The 21575-nt window shown below is 43.3% G+C and overlaps 1 protein-coding gene across 1 annotated transcript in view; it reads left to right on the top strand.

The window, feature by feature from the left end:
• The window catches only part of EHBP1 (EH domain binding protein 1), a 763964-nt gene that overhangs the window by 495562 nt on the left and 246827 nt on the right, over window positions 1-21575 (top strand). Inside the window, 1 exon segment of the mRNA XM_030196160.1 lies at window positions 10877-10916. Within this exon segment, the coding sequence (XP_030052020.1) occupies window positions 10877-10916 (40 nt within the window).

Here is a 21575-nt window from a genome sequence, read left to right as displayed (position 1 = left end):
TGTGCATGTTGCGAAACCCTAATTAATTAGTATGAAAGGCCCATGGAAGAATGGTGGCCCCTTCCCTCTTTCTGGATTTTTTTTGCTTTGTTTTGTTTTGTTGCATTATGCAGGCTGTGGGCCTTGCAATGAGGAACACTGTGTCAGGTCACTTCCTGCACTGGCCAGTGTGCTATAAGAGCAGCAGGTACAGTTGCAGGCCCAGCTCCCTCCTCTGCTGCACTCGTAAAAAAACATATTTGGCTGCTGTGGAAAAGCATATTACCTCCCTTGTAAGACTGGGCCTGGAGGTCCTCCTGTGAATCATTCTCTCCCTGCTCCTGATTCCCTGCCCCCACAGTCAGTATCTCTCTCGTCGCTCTCCCTACCTTCCTCCTTGACCCTTCTGCCCCCACCCCATTGTCCTCCAACTTTTGTGCCTTTGCCAGCAGCAATTAATCCAGGCTGCTTCTGACTGACCCAGGGGCCTTATCTCTGCCATGTCCTGTCTCTTCTGATGCAATTTACTGTTGCAATGTTGGTGCGACATGACAGAGGGAAAGCTTCAGAGCCCACTGAAGGTAGCCTGGATTAATCACTGCTGGTTAAGATGCACATGTTTTTAAGAGGGAGGGAGAGGGAGGTAGGAAGAGATGCCAGACCCATGAGGGGTGGGGGAGACCAGACCAGGGGGAAGAGATGGGAAGAGACACTGGACCCACAGAGGGAGGGAGAGATGCTGGACTGGGTTGGGGGGTCAGGAAGATACAGGGAGAGAGTCTAGATCTGGGGTTTGGGGTCCAGGAGGAAGGGAAGAGAGCGGAGAAGCTGGACACAGAGAGGGACAGAAACACAGCAAAGAGATACTGGACTGGGAAGGAGCATAGGGACATGGACATGAGCAATGCTAGAAAGGGGGAATAGGGAGACAGTGGGATGATGCTAGACACAGGGGGAGGGATAGGGAAACGGAGGAGTGATGCTGGATGGAGAGAAAGGTAAGAGAAGAGAGGGGAAACACTGCAAATAGGGAAGTGGAAAGGGAGGAAATGCACATGGGGGAGGGTAACGTAAGAGAAAAGGAAAATACTGCACATAGATGGAGGTGAAGAGAAGGGAAGAGAGAGAAATGCTGCACTTGAATGGTGGAGAGAGGAAGTGTATAAAGAGGGAGGAAATGCTGCATGTGGATGGAGGGTAATAGATGGAAAACTATATAGATTTGAGGAGAAAGAAAGCAAATGTGAAAGTTCGATGGCAAAGATGGATATAGGGCAGAAAGTGAAGAAGAAAGGGAGAGAGAAAAGAAATAGCAAATGGATAGGAGGCCCTAGAAACAGAGTTAAGAGCACAAACAAAGGGAAGCAGAACCAGAGACTAGGAACAAGATGATTAGAAAAATAAAATAACCAGACACAATGGTAGGAAAAATGATTTTATTTTCAGTTTAGTGATTGAAATGTGCCAATTTTGAGAATTTACAATTGCTGTCATGCTGTACAAGAGGAAATGCATTTCTTTCTATTTCTCTGGTACTATACTGCATGCAGCGTCTGGTAACTTAGGGTTTCAGTTTAATTTTTGTCTGCATTAGTACTTTTAGTCTGCGGTCACTTATCCAGTATTTGAAAAGATATTATCTTTGTTCTGCATGTATGATCAAGGCCATGTGTTCTGGTGGGGATGGATGTCAGCATGCATTATTTGGTGTTGTGGCCCCGCAAAGGAAGATATTTACTGGCTGTCCTTCAGCTAAGACCACTGCTCTAAAACATTGTTCAACGCTTCGGCTACCACCCTCTCAGTGAAAAAGAGGCAAACTTCAAGTTTATTGGTAAAATTTCTTGTTACAGGTTGGAGAGAACCATATTATCATGTAAAAAAGGAACAACACAAAAACAAACAAAAGTGTCCCCCTAACCATTAAACACACAGTGTACAAAATAAAGAATAGCGGTACACTCTTACACTCTCATCACTCTCATCACCTCTCGCTTAGATTACTGCAACTTGCTTCTCACAAGTCTTCCACTCAGCCACCTCTCTCCTCTTCAATCTGTTGAAAATTCTGCTGCATGACTAATATTTCGCCAAAGTCGTTATGCCCATATCAGCCCTCTCCTGAAGTCACTTCACTGGCTCCCTATCCGTTTCCGTATAAAATTCAAGCTCCTCTTATTGACTTATAAGTACATTCACTCTTCAGCCCCTCACTACCTCTCCACCCTTCTCTCCCTACACTCCCTCCCAGGAACTCCGTTCACTAGGCAAATCTCTCCTAATTGCACCCTTCTCCTCCATCGCTAACTCCAGACTCCGTTCCTTTTGTCTCGCCGCACCTTATGCCTGGAATGGGCTTCCTGAGCCGTTACAACTAGCTCCATCCCTGGCCGCCTTCAAATCCGGGCTAAAGGCCTACCTGTTTGATGCTGCTTTTGACTCCTAACTTGTCACTTGCTCGTAACCTTTATCTTGTCTTCCTCTCTTCAATAGTACCTTTCCCTATGTGTCCTTCTGTCTGTCTTACCCTTATCCTTATTGGTCCTGACTGTCTGTCCTGATTTAGATTGTAAGCTCTTTTGAGCAGGGGCTGTCTTTTCATCATGTTCAATTGTGAAGCGCTGCGTACGACTGATAGCGCTATAGAAATGATTTATAGTAGTAGTAGTAGGTAGTGGGTAGATCAACTGTTTGTCAAAACAATAGGTTTATTCAAAAATCAGTTCCAAAGACTCAATGCAGTCCTATGTTTTGGCACTAACTGCTCCAGCTTCAGGCATCAAAGAAGATATTTCAGCCACTAATGATAACACATAAATTGGCTAGAGAATCCAAAGTACAGCATCAAACTAGAACACAGTGAAAACTAGCCAAGACAGCACGTACAGAACCAAATGGTTGTCCTCTGTTGACACACATTTGGATCTGTACATGCCATCTTGGCTAGTTTTTACTGCAGTCTTTGGAACTGATTTTTGAATAAACCTACGGTTTGCAAAGACATTTGATCTACCCCCTATCTCTCTTCTTTTTTTGTACAGCATGTAAAAAAGGAATCAGTAATGTGTCAAACTTCTTAATACATTTAAATGGCAAGGGATCATATTTTATTTACTTATTTATTTGTATCATTTGTATCCCGCATTTTCCCACTTATTAGAAGGCTCAATGTTGCTTACAAAATACTGTAATGGTGAAAGCCAAGTACGGTAGGTATTAAACAAATACAATTAGAAAAAGGGTCAGGTAAGGTAGGGGTAAATGGGTACAATAAAGGACAAGGAAATAAGAAATAAAATGTCCATTGCAATGTATGTATAGATGCATTGTAGAGTTGAGGCATTTAAGTAGAATCAATAGGGTAGGCCTTGCAAAACAGGTCTTTAAAGATCACCTGAAGTTTTGATGGTCGTGCATCATTTTTACACTCTTTGGTAATGCATTTCACATTTGCGTACTTAAGTAAGAAAAATTGGATGCATAGGTTGATTTGTATCTGAGTTCAGTGCAGCTTGGATAGTGAAGGTTCAGATAAGTACGTGATGAACTGATTCTGTTTCTGGCTGGAAGATCTATTAAACAACAAAACAACAATAATAACAGACTGGATCACAGCAGACAACCTCGATCTACTATTCATCAACGAAACCTGGATCCATGATCATAAGAACCCCATAATCTTAGACCTATGCCCCCCAGGTTACAAGATCATTCAGTGGACAAGAAAAGCAAAAAGAGGAGGAAGCATTGCATTAATCTATAGATCCCACTTCACCGTAACAACAACAGCCGAGTCCATAACACCACAACTTGAAATCGCCTCAGTTAGAATCAACCGTACCACCTTGCTTGACCACCTAAATGTTGTCATGTCTTATAGACCACCAGGCAACTGTGAAGAATGCCAACCACACTTCATGGATTTCATATCGAATACCTGTGTATCTAACTCAAATCTACTTATAATAGGTGACATAAACCTACACCTAGAAGACCCTAACGCAAACAATGCACGTGAATGCAAGGATTTCCTCCAATTATGGGACCTTAACTGGCCTAACATGCAAGCAACCCATTTCAAAGGACACACACTCGATCTCATCATACATAAACTATCCTCAGATCTAAACCTAATACTAACAGATACAAAATGGAAAGACATAACATGGTCAGACCACCACAAACTAAACCTATCCCTACAATGGTGAAAAAAAAGGCTCATACCACAAGCAAGAACACACAACTTATACCACGAGAGGCAAAATTGACCCTGTAATATTCTGGCAACAGATTTACAATAACGAATGAATAGCACAGATTCCAAACACTACCTCCTAAACTGGGACAACAGATGCAGGAGCCTATTGGACAAAATTGCACCATTACAAATAAGAACCTCACGAAGACACATCTCGATACCATGGTTTAATGAAGAACTAAAATAATTAAAAACACAAGTAAGGAGACTTGAACGAGCATGGAAAAAAATGAAAGATGAATGTACACTTAACGCATAGAAACATATGCAAAGAAAATACAAATATACAATAAGACAAACCAAGAGGTCATACTACAAATCCAAAATAGGGCCAGACTACAAAGATACACATAAACTTTTCCAAATCATGAACAAACTACTTGACACCACACCAGTTACCACATCCAGCATGGACACCCCATCAGCAGACAGCCTGGCTAAACCACTTCAATGAGAAAGTCATAAAACTACGAGCCACGTTAACACTTAATACCACCAACCACGAAAAATTCATTAACTGTCTGGACCCAATCGGATACCCAGCAGACCAAATCTGGGCAAACTTTGACCTACTGACCGACGAAACCGTCACCCAAGCAATCAACAGGTTCGCCAAATCTCACTGCAAACTGGACATATGTCCTAACAACCTAATAAAATCCGCCCCTCAACGCTTCATAACAGACCTCACGTCATATCTAAACTACATACTACAACATGGACTCATCCCTAAGGATAAAGGAAATATATTACTCACCCCACTACCCAAAGACTCAAAGAAAAAAGCAAATAACATAACCAACTACCGCCCGGTAGCATCCATGCCTCTGGTAGTAAAACTGATGGAAAGTATGGTAGCCAAGCAACTTACCGACTACTTAAACAAATTTTCAATACTACATGAATCACAATCAGGATTTCGATTCAACAATAGTACCGAAACAGTAGTAATCACTCTCTTAACAAAATTCAAGCAAACAATTGCAACTGGCAACACTGTACTACTCCTACAATTCAACATGTCCAGCGCTTTCGACATGGTTAGCCATAATATACTACTGAACATCCTAGAATATTTCGGGATCGGAGGAAACGTATTAAGATGGATCAACAGCTTCCTAACCGCAAGAACATACCAAGTGATATCTAATTTGAACACCTCATCACCATGGAAACCTGAATGTGGAGTACCCCAGGGATCGCCACTATCAGGGATCGCCACTATCACCAACCTTTTTCAACTTGATGATGATACCACTGGCCAAATCACTATTCAACCAAGGCCTTAATCCTTACATTACACAGACGATGTCACGATCTACATCCCGTTCAAACATAACCTAACTGAAATCACAAATGAAATCAAACAAAGCCTCCAAATAATGAACTCTTAGGAGGAGGCAGGGCGTGCTATAATGTCTGTGAAGGTGTTATTGCATCTCAATCCCTGAGTCTTTGCATATACACCAAAAAAACTGAGCACACACTATTTAAATAGTTTAGATTTTTGTGGATTTTTTTCTGTTTTGATTTTATTTTGATTTAATGTGGTTTCTAGTATATTTATAGTTAAAATTTAATGCCAAGAGGTATAGAGTGATGCACTTGGGCTGCAGAAACCCTAAAGAGAGATACCAAATAGGAGGGGAGAGATTAGTAAGCTCGACTCAGGAGAGAGAACTTGGGGTGTTGATGTCTGAGGATCTGAAGGTGAAGAAACAATGCGACAAGGGGACGGCCATGGCCAAAAGGATGCTAGGCTGCATAGAGAGGGGCATAACCAGCAGAAGAAAGGAGGTGTTGATGCCCCTCTACAAGTCGTTGGTGGGGCCCAACTTGGAGTATTATGTTCAGTTTTGGAGCCCGTATCTTGCTAAAGATGTAAAAAGACTGGAAGCGATGCAAAGAAAAGCTACAAAAATGGTATGGGATTTGAGTTGCAAACCGTACGAGAAGAGACTTTCTGACCTGAACATGTATACCTTGGAAGAAAGGAGAAACAGGGGTGACATGATACAGACGTTCAAATATTTGAAAGGTATTAATCCGCAAACGAACCTTTTCCAAAGACGAGAAGGTGGTAGAATTAGAGGACATGAATTGAGGTTGAAGGGGGGCAGACTCAGGAGTAAAGTCAGGAAGTATTTTTTCACAGAGGAGGAGGTGGATATGTGGGATGCCCTCCCATGGGAGGTAGTGGAGATGAAAACAGTAATGGAATTCAAACGTGTGGGATAAACACAAAGGAATCCTGTTTTGAAGGAATGGATCCGCGGAATCTTAGCGGAGATTAGGTGTTGACACCGATAATTGGGAAACAAAACCAGTGCTGGGCAGACTTCTACAGTCTACATCCTGATCGTGACTGAATAGATAGGGATGGGCTGCAGTGTAACTTTTAAGGGACTTGGACGTTAGCTTCAGAACTTAGTACAAGAAGAGTGCTGGGCACATTTCTACAGTCTGTGCCCTGAGAATAGCAAGGACAAATCAAACTCGGGTATACAGTGGGGGAAATAAGTATTTGATCCCTTGCTGATTTTGTAAGTTTGCCCACTGACAAAGACATGAGCAGCCCATAATTGAAGGGTAGGTTATTGGTAACAGTGAGAGATAGCACATCACAAATTAAATCCGGAAAATCACATTGTGGAAAGTATATGAATTTATTTGCATTCTGCAGAGGGAAATAAGTATTTAATCCCTCTGGCAAACAAGACCTAATACTTGGTGGCAAAACCCTTGTTGGCAAGCACAGCGGTCAGACGTCTTCTGTAGTTGATGATGAGGTTTGCACACATGTCAGGAGGAATTTTGGTCCACTCCTCTTTGCAGATCATCTCTAAATCATTAAGAGTTCTGGGCTGTCGCTTGGCAACTCGCATCTTCAGCTCCCTCCATAAGTTTTCAATGGGATTAAGGTCTGGTGACTGGCTAGGCCACTCCATGACCCTAATGTGCTTCTTCCTGAGCCACTCCTTTGTTGCCTTGGCTGTATATTTTGGGTCATTGTCGTGCTGGAAGACCCAGCCACGACCCATTTTTAAGGCCCTGGTGGAGGGAAGGAGGTTGTCACTCAGAATTGTACGGTACATGGCCCCATCCATTCTCCCATTGATGCGGTGAAGTAGTCCTGTGCCCTTAGCAGAGAAACACCCCCAAAACATAACATTTCCACCTCCATGCTTGACAGTGGGGACGGTGTTCTTTGGGTCATAGGCAGCATTTCTCTTCCTCCAAACACGGCGAGTTGAGTTCATGCCAAAGAGCTCAATTTTTGTCTCATCTGACCACAGCACCTTCTCCCAATCACTCTCGGCATCATCCAGGTGTTCACTGGCAAACTTCAGACGGGCCGTCACATGTGCCTTCCGGAGCAGGGGGACCTTGCGGGCACTGCAGGATTGCAATCCGTTATGTCGTAATGTGTTACCAATGGTTTTCGTGGTGACAGTGGTCCCAGCTGCCTTGAGATCATTGACAAGTTCCCCCCTTGTAGTTGTAGGCTGATTTCTAACCTTCCTCATGATCAAGGATACCCCACGAGGTGAGATTTTGCGTGGAGCCCCAGATCTTTGTCGATTGACAGTCATTTTGTACTTCTTCCATTTTCTTACTATGGCACCAACAGTTGTCTCCTTCTCGCCCAGCGTCTTACTGATGGTTTTGTAGCCCATTCCAGCCTTGTGCAGGTGTATGATCTTGTCCCTGACATCCTTAGACAGCTCCTTGCTCTTGGCCATTTTGTAGAGGTTAGAGTCTGACTGATTCACTGAGTCTGTGGACAGGTGTCTTTCATACAGGTGACCATTGCCGACAGCTGTCTGTCATGCAGGTAACGAGTTGATTTGGAGCATCTACCTGGTCTGTAGGGGCCAGATCTCTTACTGGTTGGTGGGGGATCAAATACTTATTTCCCTCTGCAGAATGCAAATAAATTCATATACTTTCCACAATGTGATTTTCCGGATTTAATTTGTGATGTGCTATCTCTCACTGTTACCAATAACCTACCCTTCAATTATGGGCTGCTCATGTCTTTGTCAGTGGGCAAACTTACAAAATCAGCAAGGGATCAAATACTTATTTCCCCCACTGTATATATATATATATATATATATATATAAAGTATCACATACCATGTAAAATGAGTTTATCTTGTTGGGCAGACTGGATGGACCATACAGGTCTTTCTCTGCCATCATTTACTATGTAAGGAGGAGGTTGGGAATTACAGACCTGTCAGTCTGACCTCGGTGGTGAGTAAGCTAATGGAAACGCTTCTAAAGCGAAGGATCGTGAGGTTTCTCTAATCAAATGAACTGCAGAACCCGAGGCAGCATGGCTTCATTAGAGGCAGATCGTGTCAGTTGAACCTGATTGATTTTCTTTGACTGGGTGACCAAACAGTTAGATGTGGAAGGGGCACTAGATTTGGTGTACTTGGATTTTAGCAAAGCATTTGAAATGGTTCCGCACAGGCAACTGATAAATAAACTGAGTGCCCTTGGTATGGGACCTAAAGTTGCTGAGTTAAAAACTGGTAAATGGGAGGATACAGAGGATATTAGTAAATGGGACTTGCTTTGAGGAAAGGGATGTTATCAGTGGTGTCCTCGGGCCAGCCCTTTTTAATATCTTTGTGAGTGATATTGCGGGAGGGTTTGTCTCTTTGTGAATGATATCAAACTCTGTAGTAGGGTAGACACCCCAGAGGGTGTGGATGGCATGAGGAAGGATCTAATGAAGCTTGAAGACATCTGAAAATTGGCAACTAAGATTTAATGCTAAGAAATGTAGGACTCTGGGCAAGTCACTTAACCCTCCATTGCCCCATGTAAGCCACATTGAGCCTGCCATGAGTGGGAAAGCGCGGGGTACAAATGTAACAAAAAAAAAAAAGAAATGTAGGATCATGTACTTGGGTTACAATAATCCAAGGGAACGGTACAATATAGGGGCTGAAGTGCTTCTGTGAATGGAAGGAAGAGCAGGACTTGGGGGTGATTGTGTCTGAAGACCTTAGTGGCCAAACAGAGAGAAAAGGTGACAATCAAAGCCAGAAGGATGCTTGGGTGCATAAGGAGGGGGATGATAGGAAAAAAGTGCCCTTGTATAAGTCTCTGGTGAGGCCCCATTTGGAGTACTTCATGCAGTTCTGGAGACTGCACCTACGGAAAGATATAAACAGACTGGAGTCTGTCTTCAGGGTGACTGTGTCATAAAACATATGGGGACAGGCTCATGGACCTCAACATATATACACTGGAAGAGAGGCGGGCGAGAGAGGATATGATAGAGATGTTTAAATACCTCAGTGGCGTTAATGCGCAGGAGGTGAACGTATTCCAAATGAAGGAAAACTCTGGAATGAGAGGGCATAGGATGAAGGTAAGAGGAAATAGGCTTAGGAAGAATCTTAAGAAAATACTGTTTCACGGAAAGGGTGGAGGATGCGTGGAATGGCCTCCCAGTGGAGGTTGTGGAGACGAGGACTGTGTCGGAATTTAAGAAAGCGTAGGGCAGGCACATGGGATCCATTAGGAATAGAAGGAGCTAGTGGTTATTGAGGAAGGGCAGACTGGATGGGTCATTTGGCCCTTATCTTCCGTCATGTTTCTATGTTTCTATGCTGTATTTCCTCTATGCCAGACATAATGGGACCTATGTTGTCTAAAGAGATCCATAGAACAGTATCATGAAAGGCTTTGGAGATCATCCAGGTGTGTTTTGCAAATATGGGCATTGATGATACCCTTGGTTGGCTGCAGTTTCTACCTTGCTACTCTCTACTACTACTACTACTTATCATTTCTATAGCGCTACTAGACATACGCAGCACTGTACACTTGAACATGAAGAGACAGTCCCTGCTCGACAGAGCTTATAATCTAATTAGGATAGACAAACAGGACATGAATCCCGTTTTTGCCTGTTCTCTTTCTTCTTGTAGAGTCATGAACACTGATCTTAGCTGAGGCTAGAGAAACTTGCAGTTTTTTGGATTACTTCTGGGAAGTTTTGTGACTTTCTGGTTGAGTTGTCACTGCATCCTTGGAGTAATTTTGGCAGGCAGGCCAGCCACTCTTGGAAAGATTCACCATTGTTCCAAGTTTTCTTCATCTGGAAATAATGACTCTCGTGGTTTGGTAGAGTCCCAGGACTTCAAAAATGGCTTTGTAACCCTTTCCAGACTGATATAATTTAACAACATTTTTTTATAATCTCTAGATTGTGACATAGCATAGAAACAGTTGAACAAAACTCTCGTGATAGGGTTCAATATACAGTGAGGTTTTGGTTCAACTGGGTGGTAGTAATTAAGCCTTGTTCAATACTGATTTTAATTATCAATTAGATTTGGTCAATTTAATTTGGTAACTAATGGGGCAGTTATTTTTTCACATGGGTTTTATGGGTATTGGGTAAATATGTTGGATAAATGACATAATAATTTAATAACTGTATAGTAAAGGCTCGATTATCCAACCTAAATGGGACCAACCCGTTGTTGGATAAATGAACAGTTGGATAATACAGAAAACAATGGTAACCCTTCAAACAATGCAGAAACAAAAGCAGGGTCGTGGCTCACAACAGTGGTAAAAATAGGGTCATAGGTTCAGAAAACGGAAAGAGAAGCTGCATGACGTCACTGAGGGTCTGTCAGATCAGCGAAGTTTGGATAATCAAGACTGTGCTGTATGTGTTTATTCAGTTTCCCTTTGTATAATATTGCATTTTGTTTAAAGATAAGAAACCATTCAGTATGACATATATCTATATAAATAACCCCCCTCAGACGTTCTGAAGCTCACTCCATCTGTCCTGAACTCCTGTCCTCCTGGTAGGCTAGGCTATTGGGACTACTCACCATCAGTCTCAGCCACGCCCATCTGGGCCGTAGGCCACGCCCCATCTGCACATAAAAAGCACCCTCAACGTTCTAAAGCACACACTGAGGCTTCAACAGTTCATATGTTCGAAGCTCTGTAACCATTTTTAAGCACACTACATCTCTGCCCCGCCCTGACCTATCAGAGAAGGGAGGAGTGTCACAGCTGCACCGCTCTGACCTATCAAAGGGAACTGAAACAGGAAAAGGGAGGAGCGTCACACCGAATGACGGACCTATCAGAGGGAAATCAAATAGAAGAAGGGAGGAGCATCAGAGGCCAAGGGGACGGCCGTATCTAGGTCTCATACGTTTCCTTGCTTTCTTTTCAGTGTATTGCAGCTGCAGCCACTTAGGTAAGTCTAGCAAGCCTGTCAGCTACTGAATACAGAAAGCAAAAGATAGCATGTGGGAACTTGCTCCATTTTGTTCTCTGGAATGCAGTGATTATTATACAAATGGTCTTGCTTTCATTATTTTGGTAGGGGCTGCCTTCACGACTGTCCACAGTCCCCCCAGTCCTGACACCTGACAGGGGGGAAGGACACTCACTGTCTCACATACGCACTCGCACACACTCATTCTCACATACACACACGCTCTCTCACAGACACACTCACACCCACTCTCTGTCACACACACACACTTGCACATTCTCACTCTCACACAGTCACTCTCACAGACACTCTCTCAAACATACACACTCTGCGCAAAACCTTGCTAGCGCCCATTTCATTTCAGCCAGAAACGGGCCTTTTTTACTAGTATACAATAATAGGAAAAATGAGGAGGATGGGGGACGTTTTCACATCATTGTATTTTCTCAGTTGAATTAAGCCACTTCTGCATCATCATCTGATTTATCCAGCATCTCAGCTATGCCAGTATGGCCAAATTCTGTTCCAAATTTATCAAACCTCAGATCCATCCAAACTGAACTGTGGGGCTCATGTAAGTGGATTCCACACCCCGGGCCTTTAGTCCACTCAGGGAAAGCTTCATCAGATAAACTTCCTAGACTTAAGGGCAATTTTAAAAATGTGCTAAATGCTTTCAGAGACCAACTGGCTAACAAACCATCCTGATTCAGACAGACAAGTATCTGTGTTCTATTCTTCCCTGCATGTTGATGTAGACTACTGCCTCCTGTGTCAAGAAAATTCTCTGTTTGTGACACTGAGCCATCTCTAACAGAAAGACCCTGAGGCCCAGATGATCAAAAGCCCTGCGCTGTTCCAAACAGCGCCCTAAAAATAGCGCCGGGACAGCGCAGGGCTTTTCTGCATCGATGATCAAAGATAATGCATGCAAATCTAAGCAGCGCTATTATCTTTGATCATCATATTTAAAGTGCGGGAGAATTGTGCCGAGCATGCGCTCAGCACAATCCTCCCGCACTTGTTTGACAGGTCTGGGCTGTCAAAAGGCCAAACCTGTCAAACAGCCTGCCCCGAGGCCCGAACAACGAGGCCCCCCCCCCAAACCCCCAGAAAACGTCATGGCCGCCGCCGGCAAAACGCTCTCCCACCCAGCGACGGGGGGGGTAGGGGCTGGAGGATCGGTGGGTCTCCAGCCCCCGAAACCCCCAGAAATTGTTGCTCCATCGACGGGGGGGGGGGGCTGAACGTCCGGTGGACCTCCAGCCCACCCCAAATCCTCCCCCCAGCGTTGTCCTTAAATTCCCTGGTGGTCCGTGGTGTTGTGACACCCCCTCTGGCCACGTCCCGGCCCCCTCCCGGCCCCCCTACCTTGTGTTGGAGGAGGGACGCTGCCTGCCTGCCTCCCTCCTCTTCCAGTCAGTCGACGCCCAAAATGGCGGCGCCCAGCACCGCCCACTGTATCCTGGGATGCACTGGGCGGGGCTACAGACCATGTAAGGGAATCGCTCCCTTATATGGTCTGTAGCCCCGCCCAGTGCATCCCAGGATGCAGTGGGTGGTGCTGGGCGCCGCCATTTTGGGCGTCGACTGACTGGAAGAGGAGGGAGGCAGGCAGGCTGCGTCCCTCCTCCAACACAAGGTAGGGGGGTCGGGAGGTGGCCGGGATGGGGCCAGGGGGGTGTCACGACACCACAGACCACCAGGGAATTTGACAACGCTGGGGGGAGGATTTGGGGTGGGCTGGAGGTCCACCGGACCTCCAGCCCCCCCCACCCCCGGTCGATGGAGCAATGATTTCTGGGGGTTTCGGGGCCTGGAGACCCACTGGACCTCCAGCCCCCCGTTCGCGTTTGCCTTGGGGGGGGAAGGGGGGCCTGCCAGCATGCAACTGCATGCTGGACAGGGCTCACCATTCCTCCCCAATGATCCGCAAAATCTGATTTTGATGCGGCCAGCGACCCAATCTTTGGCGCGCTGGTCGCTGATCATTGGGGATGAATACGTTAAGCGCCAATTAGCATGCATTTGCAAGCTAATTGCGCTAGAAGCCCTGTTTAGCATGCATTTGCATGCTACTTGCGCTGAGAGCCCTCGAGTGCGCTGTTTCATGCGCTCGAGGGCTCTGATCATGGGTCGGCTGCAAACTCTGGCGCTAGTATGGCGTTAACAGCCTCTAGCGCCAGAGTTTGCTTTTGATCATGAGGGCCTGAGTGACTTTGCATTACAGCAGCAGAATAATTTTGTCTTTCTTTCCATTCCCCAATACTGAGAAAGGTGAGAGAGACCAAAGGGGAGATAGTTAAAAATGTTCACCTGGTGGAAGAAATTCGATCCAATACTCTGTAACAAGTTAGTACCATCTTGGGTATCCCTGCTCCCTCCTCTTCCTCGCTCCACCCCCCCCCCCCCCCCCCCCCCAAGTTCTAACAGCTTCATTCTAACTTCTTTTATGCCAACACTTTAAAGTTCATTGCTTACATTTTTATATTGATGCACATTTCACAACCTGCTTAGAACCATTGTGAATGCTTATGTCTGCTATAGAGCATGTATGTAATCAGAATGATCAGACATTTAATCTAAGCTGATGGGACAAACAGATTTTTTTTCACTTTGTTTTACAACAAAAGAGGCAGATTTTTTTTCTTTCTTTGTTGGAGGAGGCAGAGATCAGGGCATCCCTGAAGAAATGAGCAGGTGTGACCATTTACAAGCATGTCTAGTTGTATTATAAACCAGCAAAAGAAAAGTTTTGAAATGGTATGAAACGATGTGATAAACAGTTTGTATTTCACCACAAATCCTATTTACTCAAACAGCAGCAAACTGAGCTTACAGGAAAAACTCAGCCCAGCCAAACTTTAAAAGAGTTTGTAATTTTATTTTTCATTTTTATTCAGTGTTGTGTAGCAAGTGAATAAGTACATTTCAGTAATCCTTGCCTCTGGACAAGCATAGAATTCTTTGCCTTTCTGAATGGCTAATAACAGGGGCCTGCTTCCTGTCTAGTGATGAAAGGAGGCAGCAATCAAGATTTTTTTTCTTTGCAGTGCTACATAATCAGCACATACCAGAGACAGTTTTGAGACTAATTTCCTTGTGAATTGTGATCATTATTAAAAAGGGTTGTGTTTCATTTTGAACATTAATTTGAAGTAAACTTTTTTCATGCCTTTGTATATTTTCTTTTGAGCAGTTTATAGGTAGATAAACTTGCATTTGTCCATTTTTTAACAATAAATTTGGCTTTAAGTGTTAAAAATATTGTACATAAGTATTTTGTCTTTAGTCTTTCTCACTTTCTAATAACAACTGTAAAATTATGGATATATTTCCTGTACCTACCAGGCAAATTAAAAGAATAATTTTAATGAAATAGATGATTTTAAGTGTCCTATGAGAGAGAATAATTAAAATATGCTTTTTTTATTTGCAGTTTAGATTCAATGTGTGATTGTTTTGATGCTATTTATATCATTGTTTAGAAGATAATTATCCTGCAAACTACACTGATAGCACCTCACAATCTAATTCACCTTTATAAATCAAAAATACCATTTTAGATTAAGTAATGGCAACTGCTGACATTTTCAGTAAGTGCAAAAAGACCCCCTAAAAGCAGCCATTTTTATGTGTTTCTTAAATTCTAAAGGCCGCTGAAAGCACAATTGGATAAAGTTGACAATTGGAAAAGGTGAAGTTTTCATTCCTGTGAAAAGATACTGTAGACCTTATTTTTCCTGCCCCTTAAAAGCAGAAGTGTATGGTATTGGGGGGGGGGGGGGGGGGCATAACTGTGTCTGAGCCGTAAGGATTCCACTGCTGATCACTTTAATTACTAGGACTAAGGAGGATAAAATTAAAAGTAGCACCATTGAAGCAATTGAAGAAAGCTTGCTAAGATGTCAGTGAACTGTGAAATATAAAAATTGCATACCAATACAGTTTTATAGATGGAAACAAGGCATTACATATTTGTGAAGAGTTTGTCTTTAAATTCAGATTTTTATTTGCTGTGCATCCATGTAACACATTTTTAGACCATTGTGGAATAGAAAAACAAACATCAAAAAAGAGCTTTTTTTTTTAGTTTTGTCATTTCTAATAAAAATGCCATATTTTTGAAGCACTGTCCTTTTCTACATACAGACCCTCTAGACTCACACACTTTCCTATCCCCTAATATCCACCCATCATACACCATCCCAAATACCCCTCAATTTCCAAACTCTCTCTCCCACCTTGCTCCTAGATGAACACACTGAAGAGAATCCAATTCCAACCCCACTACCTTGGAAAACATGATGTTATATGGGCCCATCTTAATTTTTCTGCTCAGGGCCCATTCAGTCCTAGATACACCACTGGCTAGCAGGCACCCTTGACCCAGAAAAAGGGTTGTGGAAAAGGTACACACTCAGTAGCCATTTGGCCCTTATCTGCTTTCATATTTCTAAGTGTCTATTAAAAAAGCGGGATCTCTTAAGAAAAGGAGGTGTTAGTGGTTACTGAGGATGGGCAGACTGGATGGGCTATTTGGCTCTTATCTGCCGTCATGTTTCTATGTTTCTATCTTAGAAAGGCGCGGGTTGTAAGGACATTCTTGGAAAATCTCCCCAGTCATTTTATCTTTTTGTCATTAGTTAGGAATCCAGGCTTTGAACCTTGAATGAGTGAATCACATTTTGAATTGTGGGTTCAGAGGGTGTAGAACATTAGGTGACTTGCTGAAGATAACTATGGTTTATGCTGCCAAGAGAGCTCTTTTCTTTCCTTAATAGGGAAAGCAAAGAGTAAACCCAAAGAAGTATATGCAACTGTATATAATCTCTGTATTAAACAGGGTCTGAATTGATTCAGATGTCTTTGACTACTGATTGGTTGATAAATTTTGGACAAATATGGAGAATTTGAGAATGAGTGACCCTATTAAAGATAAGGTTCCAAGGATATAGTGTGTGTGCTCTGGGTACCTACTGTTTGGCATCTGCTGTTTTAGAGATACCACTTGCTTTGATATTTCCTGGTTATGTGCAGTGTTTTGCAGTTAGTACCATCAAAAATTGTGGCGATGAGGCTCTAGATTGGTTGCTGGTAGTGATTAATGCCTCTTAGGAACAGGGCCATTTGTCCACTAGTTTGTCAGTGATCACTCCTGTAGGTGATATTTATTGTCCTATTTCCAGTATCCCCTTCCTGTCTACTTTTTATCTTTTTTTTCCTATCCTTAATGTGATGGCGTTCTTTTCTGCTTATTTCACCTATTTTAATTTATTGTTATTGTATATCGCTTTGTTATCAAATGAGGAAAAGTGATCCATTAAATTGTAGCAAAATGTAATCATATGTAAAGTAATCAAGAAGGTGATAGTCCAACAAATTGGAAATTTAAAATGGCAGCAGTAAGAGAAGGACACTGCGGGATGCCTCCTTGGGGTGTCCATGTAGCAGTTAGCTTGGTTTTCTGTATTTCACTGCAGATAATGTTTAGAACACCTCAGGCTTCAGGTCCATTCAGACCAAACTCATACTAAAGCCAAGAATCTGTTGACTGCGTGAATGAATGTCAGAAACTCTTCTGGTTCTTTACAAAACTGCAAAGCCATATTTTTTTTCTCTGGAGTTCCAAAACACCGAGAGATAAGGGTGCAGAAAAAGTCCAGCAAAATGCCATCTTTTTATGTCACATATGATGGACGTGCATGCTAATTGCAAAATAAACTGCTACCCAGAGCAAGGGAACATTCTGGGTAAAAATGGATGACTCCCCTCTGCCTGCTTCATTATGATCATCTTCACAAAACCTGCAGGATATGAACTAAGTTATGTATATTTGAAATTAATAATGAGTAGCATTTCTTGCTCTGGCTGTGTACTTCATTCCTGTGCCATCTGCTTACTCTGAAAAGCACTACAGTAGTCTCCATAGATCCACCAGTGGAACTGAGTAAACAATTGAACATCTAAAAATCCAGTTTTGCTATTTGGACTAAATTAGAAATACTCTGCCCCCTTACTCCAGCTAGAGTAAAACCTTTACAAGGCTGAAGAGGATGTGAAATCTTCAGATGCAACATCAGCATTTGAAAGAGATTGGATTGTGAGTCCATATTTTGACTTAATCCTAGCAGATGAGTGTGAAATTCTGTAGAGCAGAAGTATTATCTGATTTTAGGTGTGAGATGACCTGTGTATATTATAGCTGTACATTTTGTAATGTTGCTCTTTGTAGTTGTGCGTTTCATAGGCTTGATGTTGGAACATTTGATGCGGTAGATCATGCTTGAGTTGGAACATTTGAGCCAAATAGAACTATCTGGCACTGTATGTTAATGGTTCCATGAATTTTTAACTAATAAAAATTATTCTGTGAAACAGAAGATTATTGGTTTTCAGTATGCAGGATCCTTCAGTAATCCATTCTCTCTGCAGTTCTTTTTAACTTTTTTGTGGTGTCTCTCGGCAGGATAGAGTTAGGCTTAAGGGAATTACTACTATGCTGTGCTGATGATGATGTTGTTGTTGTTGCCAGTCCTAGCCTTACACCATGATTTGGTAAACTCTGTCACGGTTGGGATTAATGCAATACAGGACTGGGCCTTAAGTAATGAATTGAAGCTGAATCACCAAAAATCTAGGGTATTCAGCGCCTAACTGGATAAGTTTATTGGTCAAATAGGACTGCATAAATAGCTGTCCTATCTACTAAAAATCACTATAACCAGTTAACTTTTTAGTGGTTAAAAAAAAAACCCAGATATTCGATGCCGGTCGCTGGAAATGGCCTGTCATTGAATATCCCAGTTTAACACCGGTGGCAGACAGCAAAAGCACTGCCTGCCACTGGCTAAATATCAGGCCCATCGTTATATTAGCAGGCCTATGATGAGGATTAAAATTGCAGTAAGAGCAATCAAGGAGATTTATTATGAGACTAGATATTCTGATGTTGCATCTATGATGAAATTTTTTATAGAGTGCAGAACTAAACTGTTTTGGTTCAATAATTATGTGATGTATAATTTGGATTGATGTGCTGTTTAAGGGGCCCTTTTACAAAGGTGCATAAGGGCCTTCGTGCATCTGGTGTGCGCTAAATCAGTTTTACCACTCAGCTAGTGCATGCCCTGGGTAGTAATTCCAAATATGGCATGTGCCAAAAACACACGGTAGAAAATATTTTCTACCATGAGGCAACTACCTGGCAGTAAACGGTAGTTGGCACACGCTGCGTGCTTACTGCCTGGGTCGCGCGTGATTCCTTACCACTAAGTCAGTGGGTGGCAGTAAGGTCTCAGGCCGAAAATGGATGCAAGCTAGTTTTCATTTTGCCACAATTCCATTTTCCATCCCATCACAAAAAATCCTTTTTTTTTTCCAGATGTGTACAATAAGGGTCCGGCGTGTGCCAAAAATGCACGCCCACACTGCTGCAGACCAGTTTTTCGCATGCCTTTGTAAAAGGGCCCCTTAGTATATTGTGTATCTTTAATTATGTGTGTATTATCGATTTTAATTATGAATGTACTTTTATCCACCAAGGATATAAGAGTGTGCAGATTATAAATACTAAAATAAATAAATAAAGGAAAGTTGGCACAGTATGGAGCCTTTGAGCACATGTACATACTCATGGCAAGCTGAATCTCACCCTTTCCAACAGGATGTTTACATCAGAGGAGGCAAGCACAGCACACTTTGAGTGGGCACATGTGCTGAAAGGCCCCACACGATACTCAGTCTCTTTCAGCAGCAACTTTGGATGTCTGCTTGCCCTAACTGAGACTTGGCTTTGCCCTGAAGACTTTGCTTCAGTCGCGGCCCTGTGTCATGGAAGTTACCTTTTCTCCCATACTCCTCACCTGGTTGGCCACAGAGGTGGTGTCGGTCTACTACTTTCACCCTCCTGTAGATTTGAACCTCTTCTTTCACCTCATTCTCACTGCTTTTCTTCCCTCAAAGTCCACTCAATCTGACTGTTCACTCCTCTGCCTCTCTGAGTAGCAGTCATTTATCAGCCCCCATGATAAGTCCCTTTCTTCCTTTGTCACTAACTTTTGATGCCTGGCTTTCCTTCTTTCTTGAACCTTTGTCTCCTTCACTCATTCTTGGGGATTTTAACATTCATGCTAATGATCCCTCTGACTGTTAGGCTTCTCAGTTTCTCGCTTTAACATCCTCTTTCAATCTTCAGCTGTGCTGCACTACCCCCACTCATCAGAATGGCCACTGTCTTGATCTTGATCTTGACATCTTCTCCAGCTGCTCACTCTCCAGTTTCTGCACCTCAGCTCTTCCCCTCTCTGACCATCATCTGATAACTTTCACACTTAAAAACCCTTCTCCCCCCCCCCCCAGCCCCATCCATTCCCAACCAATACATTTAGGAATATTCAGGCTATTGACCCTTCTACTCTGTCCTCCAGTGTTTCAAATCTCTTCTCAACCACAATTTTATCCAAGTCTGTCAATGAGGCTGTCTCTCCTGTGCTCTGGATACTCTCGCTCCTCCCACTCCCCATTCTGTAAGGCATACCAAACCCCAGCCTTGTCTGACCTCTAGAATCTGCTGCTTACGTTCCTGTGCCCGCTCTGCCGAACGCCTTTGGCTGAAATCCTGTGCCCATGCTGGCTTCATACATTTCAGATTCTTGCTGACCTCCTTCCAGTCTGCTCTTTCACTTGTCAAACAAAACTACTACATCCAGTTGACAAATTCTCTTGGCTCAAATCCTCGACGTCTCTTTGCCACACTGAACTCTCTCCTCAAAGTGCCTTCACCTCCAACTCCCCCTTCACTTTCTCCCCAGACTCTGGCAGAGTACTTTCAAGATAAGATTCAGAAGATTAAACTTGAATTCTCAACCAAGTCACCTCCATCTCTCCTTCCCTTAGTCCATTCTCTCAACCTTCCTTCAACCCTGCCTCCTTTTTTCTTTTTCTGAAATCACTGAAGTGGAAACTGCACATTTTTTTCCCTCCTCTAAACTAACTACCTGTTCCTCCAATCCTATTCCCACCCATCTACTTAGCACTATCTCTCCTACTGTCATCCCTTTTATCTATCATATCCTCAATCTTTCACTTTCCACTGCAACTATTCTTGATGCCTTCAAACATGCCATAGTCACACCACTCCTCAAAAAACCTTCATTGAACCCTACCTGTTCTTCCAACTATCGCCCTCCTCCCTTTTCTATCCAAAATACTTGAATGTGCTGTTCACCACCATTGTCTTGACTTTCTTTCATCTCAAGCTATTCTTGACACACTTCAATCGGTATTTCGCCCTCTTCATTCAACTGAAACAGTGCTTGCTAAAGTCTCCAATGACCTGTTCCTGGCCAGATCCAAAAGTCTCTGTTCTATCCTCATCCTTCTCGATCAATCTTCTGCTTTTAACACTGTTGATCACTACCTACTCCTTGATACGCTGTCCTCACATGGATTTCAGGGTTCTGTTCTTTCCTGGTTTTCTTCTTATCTCTCCCATCGTACTTTTAATGTGTACTCTGGTGGATCCTCCTCCACTTCTATCCCACTATCGGTGTACCTCAGGGATCTGTCCTGGGACCTTTTCCTTTCTCCATCTTAGTACTTTTCCTTTCTTTCCTTAGTACTCTAATCTCCTTCCATGGTTTTCAGTATCACTTTTATGTTGATGGCTCCTAGATCTAGCTCTCCACACCAGAAATTTCAGCAGGAATCCAGACAAAATATCAGCCTGCCTGTCTGACATTGCTGCCTGGATGTCTCACAGCATCTGAAACTAAACATGACCAAGACTGAACTTCTTATCTTTCCCACCTGCCTGAACCTGACGCTGCCTTCTGATAGCCGCCTGCCTGAACCTGACGCTGCCTTCTGATAGCCGCCTGCCTGAACCTGACGCTGCCTTCTGATAGCCGCCAGCCTGAACCTAACGCTGCCTTCTGATAGCCGCCAGCCTAAACCTGACGCTGCCTTCTGATAGCCGCCAGCCTGAACCTGACGCTGCCTTCTGATAGCTGTCTGCTTGAACCTGTAAGCCTGAACCTGACTTTGCCTTCTGATAGCTGTCTGC

Source organism: Microcaecilia unicolor, chromosome 3 (genome assembly GCF_901765095.1).
Source record: "Microcaecilia unicolor chromosome 3, aMicUni1.1, whole genome shotgun sequence".
Classification (NCBI taxonomy): Eukaryota; Metazoa; Chordata; class Amphibia; order Gymnophiona; family Siphonopidae; genus Microcaecilia; species Microcaecilia unicolor.
Note: the sequence above shows the minus strand (reverse complement) of the source record. Positions and strands in the feature narration are given on the sequence as shown.